Here is a 19,638-nt window from a genome sequence, read left to right on the forward strand (position 1 = left end):
GACTTTGGTCCTGGGGAACTGAGGAACCGAGTTCGATTCCCAGCACAGGCAGCTCCTTGTGACTCTGGGCAAGTCACTTAACCCTCCATTGCCTGCCGCATTGAGCCTGCCATGAGTGGGAAAGCGCGGGGTACAAATGTAACAAACTGGAACAGTGACTGGAATAGGTTAAACCAGAGTAATAAAGAGATCTATGAGAAGACTGTCTTTGAAGAATATAAGGCAAATACCCTGGAAACCTTATGTGAATCTTTTATAAAAAGTTTGTAAAGTGAAGGAGAGATTCTCAGAGTGTTAACTCAGCCAAACGGAGCAGCACCCGAGGGTAAATATCTGCTCCTAAGGGTGGACAAGTTTCTCGATCATCGAAAGTCTCCCAATTTTTCCATATAGTGCGAGCAAACTGATAAAAATCACCAAAAGATAACAAATAATAACTTCAAAGTCTATGAGTAGATAGACTTTGAAGTTATTATTTGTTATCTTTTGGTGATTTTTATCACAATGTATTTGGGAGCACTGGTTTTGTTTGCTCGCACTATATGGAAAAAATTGGGAGACTTTCGATGATCGAGAAACTTGTCCACCCTTAGGAGCAGATATTTACCCTCAGGTGCTGCTCCGTTTAGCTGAGTTAACACTCTGAGAATCTCTCCTTCACTTCACAAACTTTTTATAAAAGATTCACATAAGGTTTCCAGGGTATTTGCCTTATATTCTTCAAAGTCAGTCTTCTCATAGATCTCTTTAAGTTATTACTCTGGTTTGTATTTTGTTGTAACATTTTTAAATACCAGACAGAGAGTTGGGAATTGTATTAAGAAGTTTGGAATAGGTTAAAGGCATTGATGTCGTGTTTAACTTAATGTCTGCCCACAACTCTATAAATGGTGTCCAAACTTAAAACCCCAACTGGGTGCGTACTGCGCAGTAATAGAACCAGGTTAGTTACACATGTAATTTCATGGGTGCAGAAGGGCATTTTCAATATGACATCTAAATCAGGCTTTAGACATTTTGCGCTAAACTTTCCAAATCTGAATAGGAAATATAGCCATTTTCGAAACTGCAAAATGTCTATCTTTTTTTTTTTTAATGGCTACATGCTAATTGGTTTTATGCTCTGTGCGCTTATCGTTTTGGTCCATTTTCAGAAAAGAAACCGTCCAAATGCAAAATGCACAAAATTAAGCCACTGAGATGTAGGTAGAGCCAGCAATCTTAGTAGACTGGCCACAAACACATCACAGGAGAGCAATGGAGCACCCGAGGGGGAACTGTTGTAGACTTCATATAAAAGCTCCCAGGTACACATCTCACCATTACTCCCTTATCTTGTTTGCTGAGCAGTGGCGTAGCCACAGATAGGCCGGGGCCCATCCACTTAGGGCTCAGGCCCACCCAACAGCAGCACATATTTAGTGCTAGCTAGTGGGGATCCCAAGCTCCACCAGCTGAAGACCTCCCCCTGATGGTGCTGAAAACAATGCTCTCCACTTCAGCAGTCTAAGCTTCCTAAGCTGCTGAAACTGGCCTCATTGCATGGAGGGGAGGGGGGGGGGGGTGGAGGTGAACACTTTGTGCCCACCCACTTCTGACTAGGCCCACCCAAAATCTTCTGTCTGGCTACTCCCCTGCTGCTGAGCCCTCTAAAACCCACTCGTAACCCACATCCCCCAACTATACACTACAATAGCCCTTATGGGTGAAGGGGTCACCTATATATGAGTACATTAGATTTTGGGGGAGTGTGGGAGGGATCACATTTTCCACCACAAGTGCAACAGGTAGAGTGGGATATGGGCCTGGGTCCTCCTCTCTATAGTGCACTCCACTGACCAGTACACTACTCCAGGGACCTGCTTGCTGCTCTAATAGACCTGGCTACAATATACTACTACTACTTATCATTTCTATAACACTACTAGACGTACACAGCACTGTACAATGAACATGTAAGAGATATTCCCTGCTTGACAGTGCTTACAATCTAATTAAGACAGACCAACAGGACATATAAAGGATAAGGGAATTACATTAGGTGGGAATTATAACACATACATGGGTACTGTTCAAGTGAATAGGAGTTAGGAGTTAGAAGCAGCCTCAAAAGGAGGGCTTTTAGCCTAGATCTGAAGACAGAGCTGAAACTTGACATACGGATTCAGGAAGTCTGTTCAAGGCGTCTGGTGTAGCAAGATCAAATGAATGGAGTCTGGAGTTGGCAGCCGAGGAGATGAGTACAGATAAGAGAGATTTACCCGATGAATGGAGTTCCTGGGAAGGAGTGTAGGGAGAGATAAGAGTGGAGAGGTACTGAGGAGCTGCAGAGTGAATGCACTTGTAAGTCATTAAGAGGAGTTTGAATTGTATCTGAAGCTGTCACAGAGGCTGGGAGGGGCTCAGTAACCACTGGGGGAGTAAGGGGGGTGTCATCCCTGATTCCCTCCAGGGGTCATTTGGTCATTTAGGGCACCTTTTTGTGCTTTGTTCATTATAAAAACAGGTCTAGGTCAAAACATTTAAGTTTTAGCCCTAGACGTTTTTGTTTTCTTCCATTAACGTTATAAAATGTCCAGGTGTTAGGAACGCCCTAATCCCACCTTCAAAACACCCCCGACATGCCCCCTTGTGATTTGGATGCACTGCAGACGAACTGCATAGATAAACGTCTGCAAAATAGGTTTTTTAAAATACCGCTTTGGACATTTTGAGAAGATATCTGTCCAAACGGTGTTTTATGACACTTTTTCGGCGTTTTTCTCTTTTGAAAATAAGACCCTAAGTGACATTAAATAGGCACTTAATTGGCCATAACTACCAATAATTGGCCTTGACAACCATTAATTTGTGGTTAGGTGGATAACTGCCATAGCTGCAATTCTATAAGTTGCCTGCGTAAAATCTATCGCTGCCAACTGCAAGGAGGAGAAGACCAGGAAGGAACTTGGGAGGGTTTGGGACATGACAGGTAGTTACGCTCCTAACTATGAGCATTTATCCCAGCCATTGAGCTAGCAAAAGTGTTCACATCTAAAGTTAGCTGCGTAAATGTGAACACACTCTATTCTACAGCGGTTATTGCCATTATAGAATCCAGACGTAGTGTACATCTTCCTGGCGCCAGACCTTAGGTGACTTTTACAGAATTACCTCCATCAAGCAGTCTCCATGTCTATCTGCCTGATATTCAGCAAACCAAAACGTATATCTTATTCAGATAATTGAATATCGCTGCTCTCAAGATTTCTTTCAGCTACTAGTGAATGTATAACTTGATTTAAATATTGGCCTGACCATGTTTTAAAAATGCTAAAATACTTCACTGTGGTTCATGAGACTGTTTTGCTACAAATACCTTTAGAAAGCATCTATGAAACTCCCTTTCTCCATGGAGGGTTACATAATTTTCTAAAGTTCAGACAAATTATTCATTAACAACTACTAAATTTAGATTAACAATTAAGACTAGGTCCATCCCAGCCCTGTAAAATATCTGCCCAGTTTCAGACAAGTGGACTCCATCTGATCGATACAGGCCAGGACAGTCAGAAGAAATCAATTTATGAGTAAGAACCATACCCCCTAAACCCACAACAAAACGCACTACCTCAAAATTCACATGTTTTTGAAGGTGCTCAATAGCTTCCACGTTCCTCACCTCCTTGCAGACCACACTAAACATTGACCACAGCCAAATCCTGCTTCATATGGGGAATTAAATTAATCCCTTTAACCCAAATAAATGAACTAATATAAATTCTGGAGATGAAAAACAGTGCGCTTGAAGAAGAGTAGACAGCAGCTGATCCCATAACATCCCACAAATGCCCAGCCAGTGAACTCAAATGCCTTGCTCTGCCAAGCCAAGATTCGCTCCCCATTGGAACAAAACCGCCCTCTTCTGGGCCCAGAATATACAGTATGTGAATAGCCACAGAGCCAAGCACAGAAATCAGGAGGAAGCAATCGTGAAAAAGTAACTCAGAAAATAAATTAACAAGCAATGGAATTAACAGGACATCGCATATAACCCAAATAACGACAGGAACATCAGGGGAACCCTCCCCCCCCCCCCCCCCCCACACACACACTGTGCAGCAGACAAAGCCACCCTGATACGAAATGAGTGAGTCCCAAATTGGGAAGGCTCAAAGCCCAAACAACTAAGACCCACCCGCAAAACAGCAGCAAACTGGAAACAGGTCAAAGGATTCCCATTCTCATGTACCAGCCAAAATAAACCACCAGGCAGCCGTATCTGGACATAAGTCACCACACAAAACACCGGGCAAGCCACCAATCCAACAGAAGCTCACAAATGTACCCAGGTACTCCTACCCACTTGGCCTGTCTTGAAATGCTGAATTTTCAAGTGCAAACTCCTAGGCTGTACGAAAACGCTATCCAATAGCAAACCAGTGGATCCATCTGCAAGACGTGAAGGAGCTACCAACTCCCCAACATGAAAAGCGCCAAAGAAACAAATTGTAAATGCCAACTGAAAAAGAACCACCTCAAAAGATGAATGAAACCTCCCTCATTACCCCAAACAAAGCTGTCACATGATCATACAGAAGGGGCAACCTCACTGACTTAGCAGCCATAGTTTGTGGCCACCTAGCATACCCATGAATTAATTTCTTAATAATAAAAACATCAGTAGGATCAGAAAAACCTCAAATCTGAGAGACAAAGGTCATACTAGCCAATACCTGATGCAGCAGCCCCACTGACCAACCCTGAGCCTCAGCAAAAATAATAAACTCCACTAACAGAGAGACTGGCACAGGAAATTCACAAGAAAGGCTCTGAAGAGCCAAAAATCCCCAAAGTCTTCGTCATCGTGACATATAGGATTTCCACGTACTCGGTGCTAATGATCTCCTTAGCAGTGCTCTGATGGCTTCAGGAAGCTGGTGTAATAAATACAGAAGAAACCTGTCTTCGCAAAAAACAACAATAATCCAAAACAGCGAAGATGACACAGATAAACAGTGGGATGTAAAAAATAGTAAAAAAAGGAACCCAAAAAATGTAAAGAACGGGAAACAAAAAAATGAAGAAATGCAAAAATATATACAAAAAAATGAAAAACTAAAAAAATGAAAATATAACTAAAAACAAAAATCAGAAAAAGACGACACAAGTAAGATAAAAAAATGTGAATTTATTAAGGTGATATGACTCGACACAGCTGTGTTTCGGCCCAACCGGCCTGCGTCAGGAGTCTAAATGAAACAAATTAAATTTAATGTAAAACATGTCAATTTTTATCTCTTAAACTATATACAAATATATAATAAAAAACAAAGAAATAAATGTACTACAATCAATGGTCTTTTGTTTTTTAGTTGCGTTTTGGAAAAAGATATAGCTGAATGTGATATAAAAACAACAATAAATACACAAATAAAATACATACTTTTAATGAACTGATAAAGAAAGTCAATAACTCAATTTTAATTTTATATGTAAATGAATCTCATGTTATTATTAAGAATTATATGTTTGAAAACTAATTGCATATATTTAAATTAACAAAATTTCTGCGATGCTATGTCTTCTATATACATATATGAGATGATGCAAATAAATAATTATTATGCAGTTAAAATTATTATTATGCAGTTAAAAATATTATATCCAATCTTAGTATACAGTGCATATACAGAAGAAGAAAATGTATTTAGTTTTTAATTTTTAAATTTACCTGTTACACCATATATGTATTCTCTGGCAATATGAGTTCTTGTAGGATATTCAATAAAGCTTAATTCAATAACACTCTGCCTTTAAAAAGGCTATGTGCGTGATTTAACAACAATCTGTATGGTAAAGAGAAAGAGAATATGTAAACTATGGAGAAAGATATTCTGAATCTTACTATAGTTCTATTTCTTTCCTATTAAAGATCATATGTCTCATATCAGTTATGTGCTGTCTTGTATATAGTTCTATTAATAGAAGGATATAAGGTGTTTGTAATCGAAGCGGGAAACGATGTTTTTATGATATATATAACGAGAGTCTAAAAGACGAAATAGTATATCTATAGAAAATAGTCTTGTATACATCGCTTATATCATTTTTCAGCTGAGTGTATCTATTGCAAGTCTATCAGCAGGACAAAAATTGTGGATAATGCAAATTCTCTCTGTATTTAACTGCATGCTTTATATTATATAAATATTTCATAAGGTCAGATCTATGGAATATATTGGAAATGGAAATAACTCCTACAGAAGTTGTCGAATTTAAAAAATATATACGCGTTTCCATAGATTTATATAATATTTATATGATATATACTCTAAGTTTAGTCTTGGTTTCTTACCGTTATGGAGAATACTGTTGTGGAAAATGTGTCTATATCTCGTTGAACAAAGTTCCGAAGCTACTGGCATTCGCTGGCAATCAACTGCATTGACGTATGTAATTTCCTTTATAGAGATGTAGAAGCTACTGAACACGTCATTGTGCCACGTCATATCCGCATTTTTTGAAATGACTATTCCCGCCAAGAGTAAACTGTAGCTAATACACGTCACTGCTTATGTATTAACACCCTTAGATGATAATTTCTATTAATTCAATCAAATTAACAAATGATTGCATATGTAAAATATATGAATTCTCTTGTATATCCAAGATGGAGCGAAAAAGATCAAGCAGTCTTATTGAAGCATTATATATTATTTCTATTAGATCAGGACTTGTATTGTGCAATAATTTTAGGTTGTAAAATTGATAAGTGGACAAAATGATTAAACTCACAATTGAAAGTAAAATAGTGATCTTGAAGACTGAACGTCGTTACATTGATTCCAATCTATCGCTAATTATCTATAATTAAATTGCTAAATTATTTGAACAAACTAGAAAGTTAAACAGTAATATATGGCTGTTTAGATGAAGAGAAAATTAGCCTACTCAATCGAGTAAAATTCAGTTACATTGTATATATTTAACTGGTCTAATGTTTATATCTATTCTTTTTTTGTTGTTCAAAGAAGTGTGTCACAATATATCATGCAGAGATTCAATTTCGTCTAAAGTATTCAGTTAACGATAAAATATTATTTTAATGCTTAATAAATATATAAGGTTAATATAGATGTCAATTATTTTTTAATCTAAGGATATTAATCTTAATCTATCTAATGTAAATGATAGATGCAAAATAACTACTCATTAAATATTGAGAACGTATGTAATTTTCGGATGTTCTATCAAACGAAAATATGTGTAAAAATGTTATATATTATCTAACATAAAGACTTAAAAATATTGAAAAAGTCATTGTGTATTAATCATTTTAAAATCAAATTTGTTTCTTAGCACTATTAAAAATACTTTATGTTGTACTTATAAACACTTCAAAAAATAATAGTATATATATTATATTATAATTATAAAATACTAGTTAGATAATAAATATTGTAATTTTGTATTAGTGTACATAAAATTTAAAGAGAAATCTGTAGACAGCATATTATATTATAAACAAAGCTAATGCAGAAAATAAAAATAGAGACAAGGAAAACATATAATTCTAAATCTTTGTAGACAGTATATTGTATTTCCTATTTAGGAATTGATATCTTAAGATAAATACATTTCTACATATAACTAATGTAAAATAACAAAAACCTAAGAAAATGGACAAGGAAATCTAACAATGTGTAACAATGTGTGACAATGTATAAGATCACACAAAGGGAATTAAATCTAGTTCCATGTTCAGACCATATGGTGAAACAGTATTAAGTGTATAAATGAGGCGTTGTTCTTCTTTCAATAAAATATTGTCTATATTACCACCTCTCCATTTCTCTTGGATATGTTTAATGATAAAAAATGTTAAATCATCTATTGTATGTTCTGCCTCATACCAGTGATTCACTAACGGAGCTGTCGTAATGTTCCTACTTATGCAGGACCTATGTTCTATGATCCTCGTTTTAATCATTCTTTTTGTTTTGCCTACGTATAGACGTTCACATGGACACTTAATGACATATATTGCATGGGTGGTTGTACAGTTTGTTGAATGTTTCAATGAAAAAATCTTTTTGGTGACTGGGTGTGTGAAATTTTGTAAAGTGATACAATGTTTGCACACTGTGCATTTCCCACATGGATAGTGTCCAAAGAATACTGTGTCACCTAGGATTTCTTCTGGAAGTGTTGAAGGGACTAAGTGTTCTTTTAAATTTTTGTTTCTTGAATATGCGATGGTAGGACGAGACTCTTGAAAACATGTATGGGTTTCTAAAATGTGCCAATTCACTGTAGGCAAACGATCCGCAGATGAAGCCAAGACTCAAAAACGGGTCCACTGTAACTGTGAAGAGCATCAGTAATATCATTAAAAACTCCTGGAACATGACTGGCTGATAAAAGAAATATTATAGTCCAAATAAACTAAAACAATGAGATGCAGAACAGCCACCAATAAAGGACAACAAGCAGTAAGATAATTAATTGCTTGCACCACCACTTTATAATCTGAGGAAAAAAATCATCCTCCTATTTGCCAGACAAGCACCCCATATCACCAATACAACTTAGGGAACAACTCAATGAAAGCAATATTGGTACACCACCCATGTTCCCTCCACTACCCAGGCCATGAGTGAGCACACCACGCCCCACCACAATATGCATCAAATCCCACAGCCCCAGATGCATCTGTAAATAGGCCCAAAATCAACATTAAACACTGGATCCCTTTGCCACATCCTCACCATATTGAAATGATGCAAAAATTGACATCAATATAATAAATCCTTGTGCACTAGTCTAGGCAGACGAACCCGTTGATGTTTTTTCTGCAAACTCCAGACATAAATGCCTAACGCTGGGAAAAAATGCATCCCACAGGGATAACACGCGCTGTGAAACTGAACTGCCAAACCAACACTTGAATATCACGCAAAGTCACCTTAGAATGGGCACAAGCATCATCAGTGGCAGCCGTCAATGCTTCAACCTTCACCAAAGGAAGTTAACAATCCATATGGACTGAATCGAATTCGATACCCAGGAAAACCAAAGTCTCACTGAGCCCCTCTAATTTATCCACAGCCAGAGGAATGCCCAACTCCTGGGCCACTATTTCAAAAGCTGTCACCAATAAACCTCATTGTGAACTTCCAGTAGGACCATCAAATAAAAAATCATCTAAATAATGGACTATTAACTCAAAACCAGAGACCCACTCCACCACCCAGTGCACAAAAGTAGAATAGGTTTCAAAATAAGAATACAAAATAGAGCAGCTCATTGACATGCATTTATCACCATGGGACCGGACGGGATCCACCCCAGGATATTAAGGGAGCTCAGAGAGGTTTTGGCGGGTCCTCTTAAAGATTTGTTTAATAAATCCTTGGAGGCGGGAGATGTTCCGAGGGATTGGAGAATGGCGGAGGTGGTCCTTCTTCACAAAAGTGGTGATAGGGAAGTAGCTGGAAACTACAGGCCGGTAAGTCTCACTTCGGTTATTGGAAAAGTAATGGAAGCGATGCTGAAGGAAAGGATAGTGAATTTCCTGGAAGCCAATAAGTTGCAAGATCCGAGACAACATGGTTTTACCAAAGGGAAATCGTGCCAAACGAATCTCATTGAGTTTTTTGATTGGGTGACAGGAGAATTGAATCAGGGATGAGCTATGGACGTAATCTACTTAGATTTCGGCAAAGCTTTTGACACGGTTCCCCACAGGAGGCTTTTAAATAAACTGGATGGGCTGAAGATAGGACCTAAAGTGGTGAACTGGATTAGGAACTTGTTAACGGACAGAATGGAGGGTGGTGGTGAATGGAGTTAGCTCGGAGGAGGGAAAGGTGAGTAGTGGAGTGCCTCAAGGATCAGTGCTGGGGCCGATTCTGTTCAATATATTTGTGAGTGACCTTGCCGAAGGGTTAGAAGGTAAAGTTTGCCTATTTGCGGATGATACTAAGATCTGTAACAGAGTGGACACCCCGGAGGGAGTGGAAAACATGAAAAAGGATCTGAAGAAGCTAGAACAATGGTCTAAGGTCTGGCAATTAAAATTCAATGCAAAGAAATGCAAAGTGATGCACTTAGGGAATAGAAATCCACGGGAGACGTATGTGTTAGGTGGCGAGAGTCTGATAGGTACAGACGGGGAGAGGGACCTTGGGGTGATAGTATCTGAGGATTTGAAGGCGACGAAACAGTGTGACAAGGCGGTGGCTGTATCTAGAAGGTTGTTGGGCTGTATAGAGAGAGGTGTGACCAGCAGAAAAAAGGGAGTGTTGATGCCCCTGTATAAGTCGTTGGTGAGGCCCCATCTGGAGTATTGTGTTCAGTTTTGGAGGCCATATCTTGCTAAGGATGTAAAAAGAATCGAAGGGGTGCAAAGAAAAGCTACGAGAATGGTATGGGATTTGCGTAACAAGACGTATGAGGAGAGACTTGCTGACTTGAACATGTATACCCTGGAGGAAAGGAGAAACAGGGGTGATATGATACAGACGTTCAAATATTTGAAAGGTATTAATCCGCAAACGAACCTTTTCCGGAGATAGGAAGGCGGTAGAACGAGAGGACATGAAATGAGATTGAAGGGGGGCAGACTCAAGAAAAATGTCAGGAAGTATTTCTTCATGGAGAGGGTGGTGGATGCTTGGAATGCCCTCCCGCGGGAGGTGGTGGAGAGGAAAACGGTAACGGAATTCAAACATGCGTGGGATAAACATAAAGAAATCCTGTTCAGAAGGAAAGGATCCTCAGGAGCTTAACCAAGATTGGATAGCAGAGCCGGTAGTGGGAGGTGGGGCTGGAGGTTGGGAGGCGGGGATAGTGCAGGGCAGACTTATACGGTCTGTGCCAGAGCCAGTGGTGGGAGGCGGGACTGGAGGTTGGGGAGGCAGGGATAGCGCTGGGCAGACATATACGGTCTGTGCCAGAGCCGGTGGTGGGAGGCGGGGATAGTGCTGGGCAGACTTATATGGTCTGTGCCAGAGCCGGTGGTTGGGAGGCGGGGCTGGTGGTTGGGAGGCGGGGCTAGTGCTCGGCAGACTTATACGGTCTGTGCCCTGAAGAGCACAGGTACAAATCAAAGTAGGATATACACAAAAGTAGCACATATGAGTTATCTTGTTGGGCAGACTGGATGGACCGTGCAGGTCTTTTTCTGCCGTCATCTACTATGTTACTATGTTACTATCACAATAAAATAATCCATCAAAATGAAAACTAACAAATGGAAAGAGTCTGGATGAACAGGTAAAAGCCGAAATGCAGACTCTATGTCCACCTTGACCATCAAGACCCCAGGACCCAAAAGGTGTAGCATGTCCACTGCCTGATGGAACGAAGCATATTGGAATGAACAAGGCTCTGGAGCAATAAAGGAATTAACACTGTTACCTGGAGGGTAAGACAAATTATGTATCAAATGATACTTTCCCGGCTCCTTCTTCGGTACAATACCCAATGGGGACAGAACCAGGTCAGGAAAAGGAGGAGACAAAAAGGGACCAGCAATCTGACCCAAACTGCAGCTCATTCCTCAACGTTTCAGACACAATAGAACGCATCTGATCAACAGAGGGTGCATTCCAACAACCATAAGTCAAAGGAGGGCTACAAAAGGGAATGACACAGCCCAAAGAAAACATATCCCAAAGTAAATGAGTGGATGCACAATCAGGATACACCTGCAACCATGAATGCAATGTAGACTGCTTAATGGGTGAAAGTGCCTTGACCAAACACTCTGCTCACCCCTGGCTCTCCACCCCTGTGACCTCCCTGTCTAGAATGGAAACATCTGAAAGCCAGGTGTGAACCGCCACAGTGGCTACATCCATGTCGGTAATGACATCCTGTGCAATCACAACACGCAGAATTGAATTAGAAACAAAAATTAGCTCCTCCCCCACTCGCTGCAGAGGGCAATGGAAAGGAAGCACTCGATCGATGCAGAGATCCGGACGTAGGACGTCCCGAGGAGAACTCAGAAATCGCTGACTGAGCACCCTCAAATGCTCTGAAGGCAGATCCCGGATTAAAGAAGCCGACCTTAAAGGAGGTCATTTTCACGTCCCTTAGGTCAACATCAAAAAAGATATAACAAAATTAGAAAAGGTACAAAGAAGAGCAACCAAAATGATTAAAGGGATGGAGCGACTCTCATGTGAGATAGGGATAAAGAGTTCAGCTTCACTATGCAATCTCTAATCAATTGTACTATACACTCTGTATTCAATTACTCCGGAATATGTAACCATCTCTCTGGAACCATGTAAGCCACATTGAGCCTACCAATAGGTGGGAAAATGTGGGATACAAATGCAATACATGAAAATAAAAATAAGAAAAGACAGCTGAGGGGGATATGAGAGAGGACTACTAAATCTTGACTGGAGTGGAACTGGTAGACATGAATCAATTGTTTACTCTTTCTGAAAGTAACCCAGTTCACACATTTGGATTTAGCAAAGTTTAGACAGATTCCTGGAGGCAAAATGATTAAACCATTTTTAATGAAGACTCAGGGGAAACCACTGCTTATCCCTGGGATTGGTAGCATGGAACCTTGCTACTCTTTGGGATCCTGGAATCTTGGTACTCTTTGGGATTCTGGAATCTTGCTACTATTTGGGATCCTATAATCTTGCTACTCTTTTGGGATTCCGGAATCTTGCTACTATTTGGGATTCTGCTAGGTACTTGTGACCTAGCCTGACTACTGTTAGAAGCAAGATATGTGCTAGATAGACTTATGTCAATTATTCTGTTACATTCTTAGTATTCTGATAATAGAAAATACATATTGCATGTGTCAGTCCATACCCATTCCCCAACCAGAACACACCCCTCCTCTGTGAGCTTTGCCATACATGTGCCACCCAGTATTCATGCAATGGAAAGCCTCCACATATGCATGTTACGCCTCATTTCTATGAGCATCCCTGCTGCCTAGCTTTTATAAAATTTACCCTCAGATCTCAGAATTTTGGTCATATACAACAGAAGCACAAGTAGAAAAAGTGAAATATTTTTGTAGGACTATATAAATGTTTAGTTCTAGTAGTGTATCCTTACCAGATCGGTGCCAGCCAAAGTTCATGGTTTTAGTTGGAGTCCGGGAAGCAAGCCATAAGGAAAAGAGACTGACACTCATGCTGCCTAGATCTGTAAGCAAGTGAGCTGCATCTGTCATGATGGCCAAGCTGTGGGCTAGGTAGCCTCCTAAGAAATGGAAGAGATTCAATTTTCAGTATTCACAACATGAAGCAGGGGCCTTTAAGTGTATGGATAGAGTATTGGGATAGAAAGTTATCAGCCTGTTTGCTTGCAAGAGACAGACACACATACACGATTTCTGAGAAGTACCAAACAAGTAATGCAAGACCCCGATAAGCTGCACATTTTCTCCATCCACAGGATGGATATAGGTAGCTCAAAGCTTTGAGAGATACATCAGCTAGTTTAGTAATTGGAATGCTCTTGTTTATTGATCACTAATATTCACACAACAATAATTATTGTAGCAATTCACTTAGTAACAGCAAAAGTATACATTTGTTTCATACTCACAATCGCGTTTCAACTACCGTGTCCCAAGACTTTATCCATACACAGTCATTAGAATAACAGAGAGACGTGGAGGGGCATTTTCGAATGGGAACGCCCATCTCTAAGGGCATCTATGTCCGAAGACGGTGCCACGAAGGGGCAGGGCCAACCACATTATCAAACGAGATGGGCGTCCATCTTTCATTTCGATAATACGGTTGGGGGCGCCCAAATCTCAACATTTAGGTCAACATTAAAGATGGTCGACCTAAATGATGATTGCCGGATTTAGAGATGGGCACCCTCGGTTTTCACCGATAATGGAAACTGATGGTGCCCATCTCAAAAACAAAAAAATCCAAGGCATTTGGTCATGGGAGGGGCCAGGATTCGTAGTGAACTGGTCCCCCTCACATGCTAGGGCACCAACCGGGTACCCTAGGGGGCACTACAGTGGACTTCGCAAATTGGTCCCAGGTGCATAGCTCCCTTACCTTGGGTGCTGAGCCCCCCCAAACCCCCCAACCCCCCCAAAAAACCCCCAAACCCCAACCCCCTCCCCCACAACTATACACCACTACCATAGCCCTAAGGGATGAAGGGGGGCACCTACATGTGGGTACAGTGGGTTTCGGGTGGGTTTTGAAGGACTCCCGTTTTCCACCACAAGTATAACAGGTAGGGGAGGGATGGGCCTCGGGTCACCTGCCTGAAGTCCACTGCACCCACTAAAACTGCTCCAGGGACCTGTATACTGCTGTGATGGACCTGAGTATGACATTTGAGGCTGGCATAGAGGCTGGCAAAAAAAGTTTTTAAAGTTGTTTTTTTTGCGGGTGGGAGGGGGTTAGTGACCACTGGGGGAGTCAGGGGAGGTGATCCCCGATTCCCTCCTGTGGTCATCTGGTCAGTTCGGGCAGTTTTTTGGGACTTGGACCTGAAAAAAAAGGGACCAAATAAAGTGGACCAAATTCTCGCCAGGGACGCCCTTCTTTTTTCCATTATTGGCCAAGGGCGCCCATCTCTTAAGCACACCCCGGCACGCCCCTGTCCCGCCTTCGCTACCCTTCCAACACGCCCCCTTGAAGTTTGGCTGGCTCCGTGATGGACTGCAGTTGAGGCCGGCAAAAATAGGCTTTCGATTATGCCGATTTCGCCGGCCTTGAGAGATGGCAGGCCATCTCCCGATTTGTGTCGGAAGATGGCCAGCCTTACTACTACTACTACTACTTAACATTTCTAAAGCGCTACTAGGTTTACGCAGCGCTGTACAATTTAACACAAAAGGACAGTCCCTGTTCAAAGAGCTTACAATGTAAAAGAGAAGTGAACAGTCAGTCCGATAGGGGCAGTCAAATTGGGGCAGTCTGGATTTCCTGAAAGGTAAGAGTTAGGTGCCGAAAGCAGCATTGAAGAGGTGGGCTTTAAGCAAAGTCTTGAAGATGGGCAGGGAGAGGGCTTGGCTTAAGGGCTCAGGAAGGTTGTTCCAGGACAAAAGCCCACCTTTTGGGGGCTGCTTTTTACTCCTATTCACTTGTTCAGCATTCAAGTCTGTTTCATCATTCCCACCTTAAGTAATTCCCTTATCCCTTATTTGACCTGTTTGTCTGTCTTTTTTTTTTTTTGTTACATTTGTACCCCGCGCTTTCCCACTCATGGCAGGCTCAATGCGGCTTACATGGGGCAATGGAGGGTTAAGTGACTTGCCCAGAGTCACAAGGAGCTGCCTGTGCCTGAAGTGGGAATTGAACTCAGTTCCTCAGGACCAAAGTCCACCACCCTAACCACTAGGCCACTCCTCCACTCCTTGATTAGATTGTGAGCTCTGTTGAGCAGGGACTGTCTCTTACATGTTCAGTGTACAGTGTTGCATATGTCTAGTAGCGTATAGAAATGATAAGTAGTAACTCCCGTGGTCGGCACTAATGGCGAATATTCAATGCTGGGCAGTTTACAGTGATTAGAATTGAATAACTGGTTTATTTTTGACCAGTATGAACTTAATCAGCCAAGCTGGTTAAGTTCAAATTGGCCAAAGATATTCTAGCAATACACGTGGCCAAAATTTGCTGCCAAACCCACATTAAATATTGATGGATAGCCAGTTATATTGCGGAATATAAATGGCTAGCCACTAACTGGCAATATTCAGCGAGAGATAGCCGACTATCTCCCACTGCAAATCTCTGGATAGCCAGCTAAGTACCATTTAACCGTCCAGGTGCCGTTCCTGGTCAGTTAAATGATTTTGAATATTGGGGGTGGGGGAGGCTGGTTATTCAGGAAATATATTAATGTTGATTGATCTATGGTGGGAAGTTTTTTAATGTACTTTTATAGTGCATATTTGCCTTTTGTAATCCACTTCAAGCCATTGTTATTGGTAAGGGGGAATAGAAATACATAAATGAAATTAATTTTTATGACCCCTGATGCAGGCAAGGCATGGAAACATGGCCATGTTAGGTCCTTTTTTTTTTAGATTTATATGTTAATTAAGCTTTTAATACAGTTCTGTTTGGGGTTATTTATTTATTTATTTTATTTCTTCTTGGTACATCTTTTGGTCCTGGACTGTGTCTTGCTGTTCTGATATACCTTGGTGACCTGTGGAGGTTGCACTCATTATCTCCCTTTTGTTATTTATCCTAAGAATAAATATGCACCTAAGGGTGTAATCAGTTGCATTGCCTTCCATATTGCAGAGTCGGCATTGTCCTTTTATTTTCAGATACTACAGTATCATGGCCAACGTGAGGAATTGAATTTTTAAATACTGACTCTTTGATTAGCTCCTGGACTCTCTGAGAAAGCCTGAGGTGGGCAAAACTGGTTGGAGTAGGTATTTAGAGTTAACCATGATGGAGAGGTCAAATGGAGACTTGGAGTGTTCGCACCAGTGATGTCAGCTGCATTGGATTGAACATTTTAGTCTTGTTGGTTTACATGTGGCGGACAAAGTTCCATAGGTTATAGTGCTGTCATTTGGACAAAAGATAAATTTTTGTATTATTTATGTGGAATTTAACATGTTTTTTTATGGAAAATGAAAAAAAATATTGGGACTGAACAAAGATTAAACCAAGTGGTGTAAGGAGTTGGGGACATAGTGATGACTTTTTGTGATTGAATACCGGTGGCTGTTTAGGGCCATGGGTAGATTGATCTGTTAAACCCCCACATTTCATCAAGTAGGATTTCTTAAGGAGTAGTGCCCTTTGTAAATTAATAATGTATTAGAAGTTTAAATGCCCTTTTTGTGGTAGATACTACAGTTGCCAAAGTTATCAGGCATCTGGTTTCCGTCCTTGGATATGGGAGCATTCAGGTCTGGCTAAGTTGCACCTCAAATAAAAAAACAATTGGTGATGTGGAGATACAACAATATCTAAATACTCAAACATCCACTTATATACAAAATAACAATGTTATTGGGGAAAAGCCTCAAAGAGCTCCTAGATTAAATATTCATCTATCGGAGCTAAAACAGACCAAATAGTCTTCTCTTCATCATAGGCAAAAACCCCATTGGTGCAGCACTGAATAATCTTAACAAGCTGCACTCTAGTACTCTGTGATTACTGATTTGTTTTTATGTTTTTTTGTTAAATCTAATCACTGTTGCGTGATAATTACTGGAACATGCCAAACAATCTGATATATTGCACTTAACTTTATTGCATAGCGTTCCTTTTAGTGCTGCTCCATGCTGTGCTGTTCCCCTCTTTGTTGCCCTGAGCCCTCACAAAGTTGCACCTCACAAATTAGAATAGTCATGTGTTACCTACAACTTCTCCAATCATGAAGACGAAGCACACCACACAGGTGAGGCAGAGCTTTCTTTGTGCCTGTCTTTTTTCATAGTTTTCTGTGGTTGATGTTGGGCTGCCATGACAGTGCTGAGTCACCTGACGCTCCAGCTCGATGGAAGTTGCACCATTGCTGTTCTCACAGGGGAACGTATGGAAGGCTTCCTTTGTCTTCATGAATACACTGAGGAAGAGGAAGAAGGGAGGCAATCAGTACAGAGATGAAAAACTGAGAAAGACCAGACAAATAATAACAATAGACTGTGATGGAAATGGAAACATCAGCCAGTCTGATTCCTTCATCAATTTGTGGGCATCTTAATTCCTGTTAGCAAATCATGCATAGACATTCCTAACGTCACAAGTGACTACTGAGCAAAAGATAACAGAATCATGCTAGCTCTCTTCAGATTGTGTTATCTGTGTCGAGTGATCAGGAATATAGCCATAGGGGCTGATATTAAGTGGACTTATTTTTTATTTTAAATTTTTTTATTTTAAATTTTATATGTAATTTATGTTCATCACACATTTAATGTTTTATACTTATCTTACTTTTGTTTTGCATGTTTGTTTTATTACCATTGTTTGGTTTTATTTCATAGACTCCTGAAGAAGGCGTCTGTAGCGCCGAAACACGGCTGTGTTGAGTCGAGTGTATATTTAAATAAAGAGATTGTCCCCTGGGTCAGAGCAGATACCTCCACAACTCCAGCTTCCATCCTTCACATACAAAAAAATCCATCATTTACAGCCAAGCCACAAGATACCACCATATCTGCTCTGACCCAGGGGACAGAGACAGACACCTTAAAAGCCTGACTGCATCCTTCAAACAGAAAGGCTACAACCCCAAAATAATCTCCAAGAATATTGCCTCCTCCCTCAAAACACCCAGGGAGAATCTGCTACAGTACAAGGAGAAAAACTCCACAGACAGAATCCCCCTTGTAGTGACATACAATCCAGAGCTGGAAAAACTGAGGAAAATCATAAGAGATCTACAACCTATACTCCAGGAGGATGAATTACTGAAAGAGATATTCCCATCCCCACCAGTACTGGCCTTCCGACAGCCACCCAACTTAAAACACAAGCTAATCAGAAGTAAACTTCCATCACAGACTGAAAAGGAACAGAAGGGCACACTTCCCTGTAATTTATCGAGTTGCAAACTATGCCAAAATATTTCACAGGACCCCACAGTCATCCACAAAGGAAAGATATTCAACATAAAGGAATCTTTCACTTGCTCATCTTCCAATGTGGTATATATCATTCAGTGTAAAAAATGTAACGAAGGATGCTATATTGGAGAAGCAGGCCAGATGCTTAAGACAAGATTCTATTTACATAGACATCACATGAACAATACTGGTGCCAGTAGGGTTCCCACCCCTGTTGGTCAGCATTTTACAGGACCAGGATACTGTACCAGTGACTTCACAGTGAGAATCCTGAAAGGTAACTTTAAAACCATACAAGAACGTAAGACCTTTGAAGTCAGAATGATTGAATATTTTAACACCCAACAGAAAGGACTTAACAAGGATCTGGGGTTCCTAGCCCATTATAAACCATAAAACTGTATTTCTCTCCACCCCTCACCTATCCACACCCATCCTGTTAGAATATCAATGATATGCTTTGATGTTCCCATGCATACTTCCTACCCACCCCCCTCCTCCCACCATGTCAGACTGTCATAGTAATGCTTGAATGTTTTCACTTATATACACTGTCAGCTAGCACATTTGCTTATTTTCGATCTGACGAAGAAGGGCAACCTTCGAAAGCTAATCAAGAAATATATTAAGTTATGTCCAATAAAAAAGGTATCATCTTATTTTCTTTTCCATGTTTTATTTTGTTTGATTTCTATTGATAACCTTAAGAGTGGACTAACATGGCTACCACACTCCTCTACTTAAGATGAATTCAATGGGGAAATCCTGAAAACCCCGACTGGCTAGGTGTGTCCCGAGGACTGGGTTGAAAACCTCTGATTGCTAGACTGAAAAGTGCAGTGCTAGAAAAAGAAAAACTGAAATGCATTTTCTACTTTGTAACACAGGAAAACTATTAGTTCAGTCCTCAAAAAATGGGAAATAATATTTGTAGTTGCTACCTTTAGGGCCCTTTTACTAAGGTGCGCTGAAAAATGGCTTGCGGTAGTTTAGACACAGGTTTTGGGCGCATGTCAATCCATTTTCAGCACGCCTGTTAAAAAAAGGCCTTTTTAAAACTTTTTGCCAAACATGGACGTGCGGCA

At 40.5% G+C, this 19,638-nt stretch overlaps 1 protein-coding gene across 1 annotated transcript in view; it reads right to left on the minus strand.

Moving 5' to 3' along the window:
- The window catches only part of LOC115460369 (zinc transporter 2-like), an 81,732-nt gene extending 64,189 nt beyond the window's left edge, over positions 1-17,543 (minus strand). Inside the window, exons 1-2 of the mRNA XM_030190155.1 lie at positions 17,342-17,543; positions 13,084-13,230 (exon numbers count right to left, since the gene is read on the minus strand). Coding sequence (XP_030046015.1) covers positions 13,084-13,230; positions 17,342-17,543 — 349 coding nt within the window. The remainder of the gene's footprint in view (positions 1-13,083; positions 13,231-17,341) is intronic.
- Positions 17,544-19,638: the final 2,095 nt, after the last annotated feature.

Source organism: Microcaecilia unicolor, chromosome 1 (genome assembly GCF_901765095.1).
Source record: "Microcaecilia unicolor chromosome 1, aMicUni1.1, whole genome shotgun sequence".
Taxonomy (NCBI): domain Eukaryota; kingdom Metazoa; phylum Chordata; class Amphibia; order Gymnophiona; family Siphonopidae; genus Microcaecilia; species Microcaecilia unicolor.